This window comes from Microcaecilia unicolor, unplaced genomic scaffold (genome assembly GCF_901765095.1).
Source record: "Microcaecilia unicolor unplaced genomic scaffold, aMicUni1.1, whole genome shotgun sequence".
NCBI lineage: Eukaryota > Metazoa > Chordata > Amphibia > Gymnophiona > Siphonopidae > Microcaecilia > Microcaecilia unicolor.
In genome coordinates this window covers 66,574-80,515 of record NW_021963543.1, presented here as the reverse complement: position 1 = coordinate 80,515, position 13,942 = coordinate 66,574, and the positions used below count along the sequence as shown (strand labels likewise).

Sequence of the window (13,942 nt, the reverse complement as noted above, 5' to 3'; positions counted from 1 at the left end):
TCTAAAAAAGTTTCCAATTAACCAAGCCTGGTGTCAAATTAAGTTCCCGTAGAAGCAACGTATGTGCCTTGGGCATACGTGAGGGCACCAAAGGCAGTGATCCAATCATGTTTCTTCAATCTTTGCTCCTGAAACTACAGGATATATATTTTGATCTTCCCCTGGAAATTGGAAGGGCCCACTATGTACCTTCTGTATGCTCTGCTAATAATAAGTTCCCACGATATCCACATACTTTGGCAATTCTTTTGATGATCCCGAAGACCTGCAATCCTACTTAGACTCTCTAAAATCCTGAAGGGGTCTAATTTTACATGCGGTCAGCTACTCAGTATTTCATGGCATTTCACTGTTCTTTCTCTAAGCATATACTCCACTTCACAGGTTACATTTTCTGTTGGTTACTGCACAGCTCACTTTATGTTTACTATGAATATATGTCTGTTTTTGGATATTGCTAATCAATTAATCTGTGCTTGAGCCAACGTATTCTTTACTTTGAATGTTGTTATAAGATAATTTTCTCATTTTCTAATGCTATATTCTGCTTAAGCTTGCATAATTTCCGTTCTAGTCTACTAGTGTAAACTGGCAACAATTCGCCTACATTCAGGCCTGTCCATGTACCCCAGTTCTATAGCTGTTGTATGTATGTAGCATTTCAGTGCATAACTTAGTTACACCTGTAAACGTTAGCCCTGCCTATGCCCTACCCATGCAAATCCTTGTGAACGAACGCACCCTTGCATTTATGTGCTAAGGCAGTTATGTGCATATTGTAGAATAACACTGAGTACATACAGTGGGGGAAATAAGTATTTGATCCCTTGCTGATTTTGTAAGTTTGCCCACTGACAAAGACATGAGCAGCCCATAATTGAAGGGTAGGTTATTGGTAACAGTGAGAGATAGCACATCACAAATTAAATCCGGAAAATCACATTGTGGAAAGTATATGAATTTATTTGCATTCTGCAGAGGGAAATAAGTATTTGATCCCCCACCAACCAGTAAGAGATCTGGCCCCTACAGACCAGGTAGATGCTCCAAATCAACTCGTTACCTGCATGACAGACAGCTGTCGGCAATGGTCACCTGTATGAAAGACACCTGTCCACAGACTCAGTGAATCAGTCAGACTCTAACCTCTACAAAATGGCCAAGAGCAAGGAGCTGTCTAAGGATGTCAGGGACAAGATCATACACCTGCACAAGGCTGGAATGGGCTACAAAACCATCAGTAAGACGCTGGGCGAGAAGGAGACAACTGTTGGTGCCATAGTAAGAAAATGGAAGAAGTACAAATGACTGTCAATCGACAAAGATCTGGGGCTCCACGCAAAATCTCACCTCGTGGGGTATCCTTGATCATGAGGAAGGTTAGAAATCAGCCTACAACTACAAGGGGGGAACTTGTCAATGATCTCAAGGCAGCTGGGACCACTGTCACCACGAAAACCATTGGTAACACATTACGACATAACGGATTGCAATCCTGCAGTGCCCGCAAGGTCCCCCTGCTCCGGAAGGCACATGTGACGGCCCGTCTGAAGTTTGCCAGTGAACACCTGGATGATGCCGAGAGTGATTGGGAGAAGGTGCTGTGGTCAGATGAGACAAAAATTGAGCTCTTTGGCATGAACTCAACTCGCCGTGTTTGGAGGAAGAGAAATGCTGCCTATGACCCAAAGAACACCGTCCCCACTGTCAAGCATGGAGGTGGAAATGTTATGTTTTGGGGGTGTTTCTCTGCTAAGGGCACAGGACTACTTCACCGCATCAATGGGAGAATGGATGGGGCCATGTACCGTACAATTCTGAGTGACAACCTCCTTCCCTCCGCCAGGGCCTTAAAAATGGGTCGTGGCTGGGTCTTCCAGCACGACAATGACCCAAAACATACAGCCAAGGCAACAAAGGAGTGGCTCAGGAAGAAGCACATTAGGGTCATGGAGTGGCCTAGCCAGTCACCAGACCTTAATCCCATTGAAAACTTATGGAGGGAGCTGAAGATGCGAGTTGCCAAGCGACAGCCCAGAACTCTTAATGATTTAGAGATGATCTGCAAAGAGGAGTGGACCAAAATTCCTCCTGACATGTGTGCAAACCTCATCATCAACTACAGAAGACGTCTGACCGCTGTGCTTGCCAACAAGGGTTTTGCCACCAAGTATTAGGTCTTGTTTGCCAGAGGGATTAAATACTTATTTCCCTCTGCAGAATGCAAATAAATTCATATACTTTCCACAATGTGATTTTCCGGATTTAATTTGTGATGTGCTATCTCTCACTGTTACCAATAACCTACCCTTCAATTATGGGCTGCTCATGTCTTTGTCAGTGGGCAAACTTACAAAATCAGCAAGGGATCAAATACTTATTTCCCCCACTGTAGCTCACACTTACATGCATCAGTGTGCACATTCTTGCATATGTCCTGGTATTCCATAAGCACATGCCTACAATTGGCATCTAACTTTAGGCGCCCTGTATAGAATGAGGGGCAAATGGATAGTGATATTCTTCATTTACTAGCTGTATAACTGAGCTGTTTAAGTTAGGACAGCTTTTTTGATGTCCATATTTAAACGACTTTTACTATTTGGATAGTGGAATGCCACCCCAGCACTATCTGCCGGATTCTATATAGTGCACCTAGAGATCCGCGCCGAAATCCAGGTGTATTCTGTACCAATGTGTGTAACTTAATTGGCTTAACAAGCAAATCAGTGTATTTAACAGCACTTGACAAGTAATAATGAGCACTGATTGGCAATAATGATAATTTACTCACATAACTCACTAAGCAGATTCTGTAATGAACTGCGCCTAAATTCTAAAGTGTGCAGTTCAAAAGGGGAGTGGCTATGGGCGGGGAAATGGGTGTTTCATGGGTGTTCCAAAATTTATGCGCGTTGTTATAGATAGAATATGGTCCAGTGTGTGTAAATATACACGCAGGGATTTACACCACATTTTTGTTGATGTAAATGGACGTGTGTAGTTGTAAGCTCTAGGATATCAACTAAGTGTATTCTATATACCGTGCCTCAGTGCCATAGCGAGGGCAGCTGACACCCGGGGCGGGTCGCCGCTGCGCACCCCCCGGGTGCAGCTCGGCGCCCCCCCCCTCGGTGCGCACCCCCCATCCAGAGCGCACCCTCCCCCGAGCGCATTTTTAATTGATTTAAAAGCAAGAGGCGGGCGGGAGGGCCGATCCGCCCCCGAGTCCACATCGCTGGGAGCTGCGTCAGCTCCGTTGGTTCCTTGCTCTCTCTGCCCCGGAAAAGGAAGTAACCTGTTCCGGGGCAGAGGGAGCAAGGAACCAACAGAGCGGACACCCTCCCAGCGGCGTGCACCCGGGGCGGACCGCCCCACCGCCCCCCCTTCCTATGCCACTGCCGTGCCTAAATCTAGGCGTTGCTTATAGAATACGCTTAGGTGGAAATGTTACCGCACAGATTAAGTAAACGCCATATAATAGAATTTGGCCCTATATGGAAAGCACCAGGACAGTAACGGTGAATTTTCAGCAGCACTATCTGTATAATGACACAGAACACTCCTGGTAGGGATTTGTACATTTACTGGCTGCCACTAAACATGTGAACTTCTTTCAATATCTGGCCTTGCTTTTTAATCAGTTCTAGATTCTCCAACCCCGGTTACTGTACACATTCAGCGTGTGTGCTTCTTTTCATGTACTCTGTATCCATAGCTCTGACCCTTACAAGTTCATTGCTTTTTGTAGGTACATCCAGAACCCTCTGCTTTTGGAAGGCAGGAAGTTTGATGTCCGCTCCTATCTCCTCATTGCCTGCACAGTGCCATATGTTGTCTTCTTCCGCCATGGCTATGTTCGATTGACCTGCAACAACTATGATCCCAACTCTGACGATCTCACTGGCCACCTGACCAATCAGGTAAAGGCCAAGTGAGGCTTTAGTAGCATTGGTAATGCTTAGGCAAGTGGCACCTTGGAGACTACCCAATTTATGTTACTGTTATCACTCCCTTTCCACACCTTGCCCTTCCTCCTGGTTGTGTCTTAGGGACCCTTTTACTAAGCTGCATAGGGCGCCTATGCGTGCCCAATGCACACCAATTCGGAGTTACCGCTTGGCCTGTGTGGTAATTTCATTTTTTACGTGCGCCTGCTATCTACGCCAGAACATATATTTTATCTTCTGGCACGCAGTGAAAATCAGGCGGTAACTCTGACTTGATGTGCGCAGGTGATTAGCGCACAGTTAATGCGAGAGACCTTACAGCTAAGTCAATGGCTGCCGGTAAGGTCTCAGACCCAAAATGGCCTTGCGGCAATTTTAATTTTGCCGCACATCCATTTTCAGCAAAAATAAAAAGGCATTTTTTGCAGGCGTGCTGAAAAATGGATCTGCACACACCCAAAACCCGCACCTACACTACCGCAGGCCATTTTTCAGCACATCTTGTAAAAGAACCCCTTAGAGTGATTATATTAACATAGTTCACGTCTCCTATTTTCTTTCTCCTTTTCTATTAGTATTGTTAAACCTGTTTGCAGTAAAATCAAAATGTGAATGTTTTCTCTTTATTCTGTATCCTCCCCCCCCCCCCCCCGTCCCCTATGCATCTTCATTTATTTATTGTTTGCATTTGTATCCCACATTTTCCCACCTCTTTGCGGGCTCAGTGTGGCTTACAATAAGATATGAATAATGAAAATACATTTGTTACAACTTGGTTATGGGTTACATTGTACAAGTTATGCGAGATAATCGAATTATCATTAGGAATATCACAATGGGACATCAACATTGAGACATTGGGAGGAGACAATGGGAAGCTTAAGGGCAGTGTTAAGACACAAAGGCACATGGTGTACATATTTCTGTGGGTAAATGTATGAGTAATGTGGAATTAGGGGGGATGAGAGATCATAAGTGGATGTATGATGCATTGATGAACAGTGAGTGTGGACTCTATGTGTTTTGGTTCTCTGATGAACTGCACTCCTGTCCTTGAAAGCTCAGGCCTCAATAAATTGGTTCGTCTGTAAGGTACCACCTGCCTCTGTCATTTGTGCTATGCCAGACTAACACGGCTACCCTTTGAAAGTAATGTTAAGAAGTGTCATGCAGTAGGCACGGCTAGATGTTATGCTCTTCCCTCTCAGGTACATATGGACCATAAGAACATTCTGCACTGTCATGCTTTAGTCAGGCTTTGAACCTTTGCCTTCCTGCAGCTAATACATTTTGTTTGGTAGAATTGCAGGCTGGCTCTATTGCAGAAGTGGTTCCTACACTGTGAAATGCTCTGTCGTTAGAATTAAAACTGTGACAGAATAAGCTATTTCACCTTAGGCTAAAATCTCGTAGGTTGATAGCCTATGGTGGTCAGTATTTTTTTTTTTTAATGCTGGCCACCACAGCTTTGTATTCCTAGATATCAGAGTGGAATATCCAGGAATTACGCAGCTGCTGGCACTTATCTCTGTTACTGGAGATATTCAGATTGGTACCTGGATTAAAGCCTTTTTGTAGTCCTAACTTTATCCAGACTGTTACCCAGTTAGTGAATTGAATATTGCCACTAATAATGTAACTCCTGGCTCTCCCTAGACCACCCTGGCACTGCCCGAATAGTGCTCAGGTCATCTGACTGGTGAAATTAGAAAAGAGAAGGGCAATGAAAATGATAAAGCGGATGAGACAACTTCCATATCAGGAAAAGCTAAAGCAGATCGGGCTCTTCACCTTGGAGAAGAGATGGTTAAGGGGAGATATGATAGAGGTCTATAAAATACTGAGTGGACATGAATTGATTGTTTATCCTTTCCGAAAATAAAAGGTCTATGGGGCATGCAATGAAGCAACTAAGTAGTAAATTTAGAACAAATCAGAGAAAATATTTTTTCACTCAGCTGTAATTAAACTCTGGAATTCATTGCTAGAGAATATAGTAAAAGCAGTTAGCTTAGCAGTGTTTAAAAAAGGTTTGGCTACTTTCCTAAAAAAAAATCCATAAGCCTTTATTAAGATGGACTTGGGAAAATTTCTGCGATAAGCAGAATAAATCCTGTTTTACCGTTCTGGGATCTTGCCAAGTACTTGTGACCTGGATTGGCCACTGTTAGAAACAGGATACTGGGCATGATGGACCTTTGGGCTGTCCCAGTATGGCAATGCTTATGTTCTTATGTGTTTAGTGGTGTTATGAAGGTAAGTGGTGCTAAAAACCAGGTAACATAGTAACAAAGTAAATGACGGCAGATAAAGACCTGTACGGTCCATCCAGTCTGCCCAACAAGATAAACTCATTTTACATGGTGGTATGACCTAGTCGGCTGGTGGTAGACAGTTGTTACTAGTGGTGGTGGTGGGGGAGGGGCAATAAATATAGATTACACTATGTGTCAATGATTCTTCTTCTTTCTCTAGAAGTTGTGTGTATAGGAGGTCCTAATCAGCTGTTGAGCTGAACACCAAGCCTATAGTATTGGGGTGGGAGCAAACAGGCTTCTATGGAGCTGTGTTGGATTGGTGGGGGAGGGGGGGAGAGGAGTGAATTCTCAGGACCCTATTTTCATGGGATGGGATCGCCCCTGATCCTTAGCATTTCATGAGGCAGATTAATGGCCTACCACGCTTGGTCCTGTTTTCCTTGATGCAGCTTTTTTAGAGAAAATTTGACCACCGCCGATGGGACTTTGCTCTTCTAACAGAGAAACATTTTTGAGAATACAGATAAGTCTTTTTGAATATTGAACACTGATACGTTTTTCATTATTCTGACAAATAATTGTTTTGTATATTTGTACAAGTTTTGATACAATTTGGTATAATTTTTGTTTAAATGCAAATTAACTTTAAGGGAAGGTTTTTATTCCGCCAATGAAGTTATTAACCCAAGAAGGTTTAAAAGAAAATGACACTTTAGATCAGGCACTGAGGCTTTTTCCTTCTGGTATAAGATAATTAATTAGGCTGCAGGCTGTCCTGTTTTAGCATACAATTTATGATTGTTTGAGTGGAAATTGATGATTGGGTTGGTTGATATAATTCCACATTCTACTTGTTTGGAATACTTTATAGCACATATATCCCCGCATTTCTAGCTATTTCTATAGGTTTATATTTACTACTACTACTATGTATGTAGCGCTATAAGTTGTATGCAGTGCTTTACAGAACCCTGCTCTGTGCAGTTTACAGTCTAGTCAAGACAGACAGGACATTTAGCAGGAAGGGTCTCTGCTGCCCTCTACAGTCTAAACAAGGAAACAGTCGGTTTCTGGGATGGGGATACAAAAGGAAGAACCATTTGTTTTCAACCACAATTTTTCTGTTTTGCTAACTGAGATGACTTGCATATGAACATAGCTCCTGTTTACTCAAGAAGGTTGACGGGCATCTTTTTTTTTTTTTAATCTCTCTACCTTTTTACATTACCCCATCAGCAAGTACCCCAGCAATACCCGTCTCTACCTGGGGGGTTGATAAAGAGATTTAAGTGGCTGGTTAAATCGCCTGGCCATGGCTAACTGCTAATTTTCAGTGGCACTTAACCGATTAGCGCTGAATTGAAAACTGGCTATTTTGGGAGCATTCCAGGGCAGAGTCGGCACTTGGCCTTTTAAGTACCAATATTCCAGGGGTGTAGCCAGGTACTGGGTTTTGGATGGGCCTAGACAAGAAGTGGGTGGGCACCAAGTGTCTTCCCCCATTATCTTAAAAAAAAAAATCTCAGCTGGCAGGAAAATGCTGCTCTTCACCTCAGCAGTCTGCAGCAGGCATGAACTGAAAACTGAGTATGCGCGGCTTAGGAAGTTCAGACTGCTGAAGTGGAGAGCAGCATTTTTGGCACCAACAGAGGGAGGTCTTCAGCTGGTAGAGCTTGGGATCCCCACCAGCTGCTGCTAAGGGTGTGCCGCTGGGTGGGCTTGAGCCCTAAGTCGGTGGGCCCTGGCCCACCCAGGCCCACCTGTGGCTACACCACTGCAATATTCAGCACTTAACCGGCCAGGTTAATCACATAAATAGAACCACATAAAAGTCAGTCCTATCTTTATGTGGTAACCCATAGCTACTGAAGTGCTAAATATTGTGCGTTAGCCGGCTCTGGAAACCTGGAAATTCAATGTGGTGCCCGGCATTGAATTTCTGGGTTTAACACTAGCAGTGGTAAGCAAAATACAGGTTGCAACTGGCTGAATATCAGGCCCCTGGTCCTTAATTATAACACAGTAGTATATTTTGTACATGCAGTTCACATTTACTTATTTATTTATTGGGATTTATTTACCGTCTTTTTGAAGGAATTCATTCAAGGTGGTGTACAGTAAGAATAAATCAAACATAAGCAATAGACAATTACAGCAGTAAAAATATTCAAATAACAATACAAAGTATGGCATAGTATAGGACTTAATATCAACACAATACATAATAGAACATGTTAATAAACAGCATAGGGTGTAAAAAAATGGAACATATAGGTAGATAAGATAGATGTTCTGAATGTTACACATGTGTTATGATGCTGCTATTTGCTGAGCTCCTCAATACCAACTAAAAGCAAACAAATGACAGCTGCTTATTAGCATAAATTACTGTGAAACCCAGGGGAGTGAGGGGTTGAACCTGAGCAAGTGCCAGAATCCAACCCTCTTGTGCCCACACTAAGTTCTTCTTCTTCATTTTTTTTTTTTTTGTAATTATTTGCAGTGACTCAGGGAGGAAGATGCAAGATACAGTAGGTCTGAGCTCAAATAACTTTCTCAATACAGTTTGGGATCATCAAAATAGTTGGTTTTCAACAGTAATCTAGAGAAAAGGTAGCAGTTCAGGGCTGGCATGGGTTTCCTCTTTAGCTCCAGCTGCAAAGGGGAGGCAAGTTCAGAAAGGTTCTGGGTAACCTTACAGAAAATAATCGCTGTTTACTTCTGTGCAAGCTTGGATTACAGTAAACTTCTATACTGCTGAAACCTACAGGTTCTTAGTGGTTTACAATAATTAAAAAAACAAAAACAAAAAAACAAGACAATCTCGGAAGCAAAATAAAAAATAGAAAATCTTATTCAGGAACTAATTGCAACAAACGTCTTAAAAAGATAGGTTTTTACATTTTTCTTGAATGAAAAAAAGATAACTGAGCAGCAAAACAAATATTAAAATTACTCAAAGACCTTGATGCTTGAACTGCAAGACGTCTATAATTACTTTCATTTATGCAAAGTTATCATGATTTATCAAGCTTGTTTGTAGTTTCTGATAACTTTTATTGGACCTGAATAAAACAATTCTGATGATATTGTACAGAAACATTTGAGAACGCTTGGGTCTGTGCATCAGAACACAGAATTTTGCATAATTTCATATTAGTCAAACATTCTTCACCCTCAAACAGTACCAAAATCCCTGCACAACTTGATATGGATACACTGTTGGAGGAAATATAATTATTGTACAATGTAATATTTACGCCATCTTACCAGCAGCCACAAAGTTCACACCTTCAATGTAAGTGCTGAAAGGCGGTGAATAAATAGAAAAATGAATACATTTTGCTGCTAGATTGTACTAGTATTTATAAAGACGAATAGGCACTGATACGTCTTTATAAAATAGGCCGCTTCTTGTCTGCTAAACCCTGTTACAAAACGACCCTTCTATTGGTAATTCCTGTTGATCATTAATTGCTGTAAGCTTAGGCAGCAAAAACCCTGGCCTTCTGAAGGCAGGTCATGAGAATCTCTCTGCTCTTCATTGTCTGAAGATTGACAGATAAGAAGATGACGGCAGATAGAATCTGGATCTACCTATTCGTGCTGCATCTACAGACATCCAATTTAAAGAACAAACCATTTTTGATAAGCTTATGGAATTTAGGGCTAAAAATCATTAAACACTGTTTGGGATGTTTTCCTCTATATAAAGCTTCTGCATCATTTCCCACTGGTGTATTTAAAAGACAGCCCATATCCTCTGCAATAGCACAGGAACATAGAATCTGATGTCAGATAAGGGACATTATGGCCCATCTAGTCTCTAACAAAAACCAACAAGAGTGGAGAAACTTGATCCACTACGAGGGTAAAGATAAAAGAACAGCAAAAAAGTAGCGAGATCAACACAACACTTCCAAAACACTGTGGAGGCGAGTAATAAAAAATGCTTTATTAAAAAAGTAAAAAGTACTCGAAAGACTCGACACGGAGCCGTGTTTCGGCGGAAAACACCTGCTTCAGGAGTCTGTTTATTGTGTAAGCCAGTGAGTGAAGCACCATTAGCAAGGAAACCAAATCAAGCCTTTAAAAAGGCTGATAATAGGTGATTGTACAAAGCATAAGCTTAGAATGACAATAAAGACAGAGAGTCAACCGCGGAGGTGCTTAACAAAAAACGCTTGGAGAAACAGGCGTTTTCCGCCGAAACACGGCTCCGTGTCGAGTCTTTTGAGCTCTTTTAACTTTTTTAATAAACCATCTAGTCTCTAAGCACTTTATTCCCGGACAGTGCACATATCTGGTTTTCCTTTCACTTCTTTGCAATTGGGGATCCTCTGTGCTTACCCTGTTTCTTGAATTATGTTACTGATTTGCTTCTGCCACCTCACCTGGGAGTACCTTCTATACAACTACCATCCAGAACGTATATGGCACAATTCTATACCATAACTGCAAGCAATTACATGCTCATTATACAAGTAACTGTTTAGCGTAATGACATTTATTTTTTATTTTATTTTTTTTATTTATTACATTTCTACCCTGTGCTTTCCCACACATGGCAGGCTCAATGCGGCTTACATAGTAACAATAAAAGAATTACAAGTCGTATGAAGAATATACAGTTTGTAATAAACGTAACAATAATGGGTTAGCAGATAAGTAAATTGAACAAAGGAGGAATTAGGTGTAGAATTAAATTGAATATAGGAGGAATAAGGTGTAAAAGGGAATGGGCGTAGGGAGGTAGGCATGGGAAGATGAAGAGGAATATATGGAGAGGAAAAGATTAGGGATAGCAATGAGGATTATGAAAAACATGATCAATATATGACAATCGTTGGTAAGAATCAAGTGGGCACGCTTTAGTTAGTATAATTGTTAGGGTAGGCTTTCTTGAATAGATGGGTCTTCAATGCTTTTCTGAAGGGCAAAAGGGTGTTAATTGTTCGGATTGGTCTTGGTAGAGCGTTCCAAAGTTGGCTACCCAGAAAGAAAAAATTGGATGCATAGAAGGATTTGTACCTGATACCTTTGCAGTTGGGAAGGTGTAAATTAAGGTAAGTATGGGAAGACACCAAACTGTTTCTGGTTGGGAGGTCAATGAGGGTATTCATGTAGGTAGGGGCTTCTCCGGGTAGTATCTTGTAAATCATTGTATGAACTTTAAAATTAATTCTTTCTCTGAAAGAATTAATTTTAAATCATTTTAACTTTAGAATGTACAAATTCATATAAATCCGCTATTAACAATGCTAAGAGGGAATATTACTCTAAGTGATAGTCTGACCTCATATGCAACTTTCTTTAAATTGGTCACCTTATTTTCTAACTCTTCTTGCTCTCTTACCTATCTATATTATCCTTCTTTGCTTATACCTTATGCTGTCTATTAAAATGTTCTATTACGTACTTTGTTGACAGACAGGCATATTTTCAAAGCACTTTGGGAGGCTAAGTTCCATAGGTTTCTATGGAACTTTGGGAGGCTAAGTGCTTTGAAAATGAGCTTGATAGTGTACTATGCCATACGTTGCATTGTTATTTGAATATTTTCACTGCTGTAATTGTCTATTGCTTATGTTTGATTTATTCTTACTGTACACCACCTTGAATGAATTCTTTCAAAAGGGCAGTAAATAAATCCTAATAAATAAAATAAATAAGCTTATTGATCGACTCTTTGATTCCTCCATACTCTTTAGTTTGCTTAAATCTCTTACAGGCTCATCAATTTCTGTTAATAACTCTTGCTTTATTTGTTTAATATTTGACTACTTATTTACTTATTTCTTGGACAAAATCATAATTTTATAAAGCCAATTATCTACAAGTCAAGTTAATTGTATTATCACTGCATCTCAAATTTTGATTTTATCTGGAGTATCCCCCTGTTCTTCAATTTACCTCTCCTTTTGTTCTATCTCTCGAGAAACGTCTACAGTCAGTGAGACCCACTAAATTGCAATGAGATCCTGTCCCTGCTTATCTAATTATTTCATAGGAGGATCTCTCTGAGCATGGACATGAGTTCTGTACCCAGTGCTTGGAAAGCTGCATGTATGTACATAAGTACATAAGTACATAAGTACATAAGTAGTGCCATACTGGGAAAGACCAAAGGTCCATCTAGCCCAGCATCCTGTCACCGACAGTGGCCAATCCAGGTCAAGGGCACCTGGCATGCTCCCCAAACGTAAAAACATTCCAGACAAGTTATACCTAAAAATGCCTAAGGTTAAAAGATGCTACTCAGAAATTAATGTTGCTTATGAAGTGTCGTCCAGTATCTAACTATCCATTTGTATCAAATTTTGTGGAGAAAATTATTTCATTATAATTAGAAAAATTTAGGCTCCTGTTTACTAAGGTGCGCTAGTGTTTTTAGCGCACGCTAAAAATTAGCCCATACTAAGGCTAGAGACACGAGCACTAATTTTTAGTGTGCACTAAAAATGCTAGTGTGCCTACAGCACGGCTTAGTAAACAGGGCCCTTATTGTGAAAACAAATGTTTTCCATCCACATCAAACAGGATTTAGGAAACATCATAGCACAGCGATGGTTATTATTGGCTGACTAACACATATCCAGACCAATTTAGATTTAGACCAACATAATGCCCTCCCGCAGGAGGTGGTGGAGATGAAAACGGTAATGGAATTCAAACATGCGTAGGATAAACACAAAGGAATCCTGTTTAGAAGGAATGGTTCCGCGGAATCTTAGCAGAGATTGGGTAGTGACGCCGGTAATTGGGAAAAAAAACGGGAGCTGGGCAGACTTCTACTTTCTATGCCCTGATTGTGACTGAATAGATAGGGATGGGCTTGAGTGCAAATTTTAAGGGGCTTCTTCAGAACTTAGTACAAGAACAGTGCTGGCCAGACGTCTACGGTCTGTGCCCTGAGAAAGGCAAGGACAAATCAAACTTGGGTATACATATAAAGTATCACCAGTGCTTTTTTTGTGCTGGTACGCACCGGTACGGCGTACGGCACCTTTTTTTGTGAGGTTCGGCTCACCTGCCCGCTCCTTTCCATTTGTGCACCTGTGCTCCCTGCTTTGAAATCTTTAATTTACCTGAAGTCGCAGTGAATCGGCAGTAAAAGCAGCAGGCAGGCAGGCAGGCTTGCCTCTTTGTTGCTTCCCTTCCCTCTCAGTGCGTCCCACCTTCCTCTGATGTAATTTCCTTTCCACGAGGGCGGGACGCGCTGAGAGGGAAGGAAAGTGACGAAGAGGCGAGCCTGCCTGCCTGCCAGTGCCTGCCTGCTGCTTTTACTGCCGGTTCGCCGCAACTTTGGGTAAACTAAAGATTTCAAGGCAGGGAGCATGGGTGCACGAACGGAAAGTCGAGGAACTGAGGGCAGGCAGGCGGTGGGGGGGGGGGGGCTGGGGTTTGAACAAATTGCTGGACATGGAGGGGTGGGAAGGGCAGGGGAGAGAGGAGAATTGCTGGGCATGGAGGGGAGGGGAGGGCAGGGAAGAGAGAATTGCTGGACATGGATAGGAGGGGAGGGCAGGGAAGAGAGAATTGCTGGACATGGATGGGAGGGAAGGGAAGGGGAGAGAGGAGAATTGCTGGACATGGATGGGAGGGGAGGGCAGAGGAGAGAGGAGACATGCTGGACATGGATGGGAGGGGAAGGCATGGGAGAGAGGATAATTGCTGGACATGGATGAGAGGGGAGGGCAGGGGAGAGAGGAAACATGCTGGACATGGATGGGA

General features: G+C 42.0%; 1 protein-coding gene across 1 annotated transcript in view; it reads left to right on the top strand.

The window, feature by feature from the left end:
- Positions 1 to 3,751: 3,751 nt before the first annotated feature.
- Positions 3,752 to 13,942, top strand: part of LOC115459412 (tubulin glycylase 3B-like) — a gene marked incomplete at its 5' end in the record, with an annotated part of 55,390 nt that continues 45,199 nt past the window's right edge. Inside the window, one exon of the mRNA XM_030189241.1 lies at positions 3,752 to 3,923. Coding sequence (XP_030045101.1) covers positions 3,752 to 3,923 — 172 coding nt within the window. The remainder of the gene's footprint in view (positions 3,924 to 13,942) is intronic.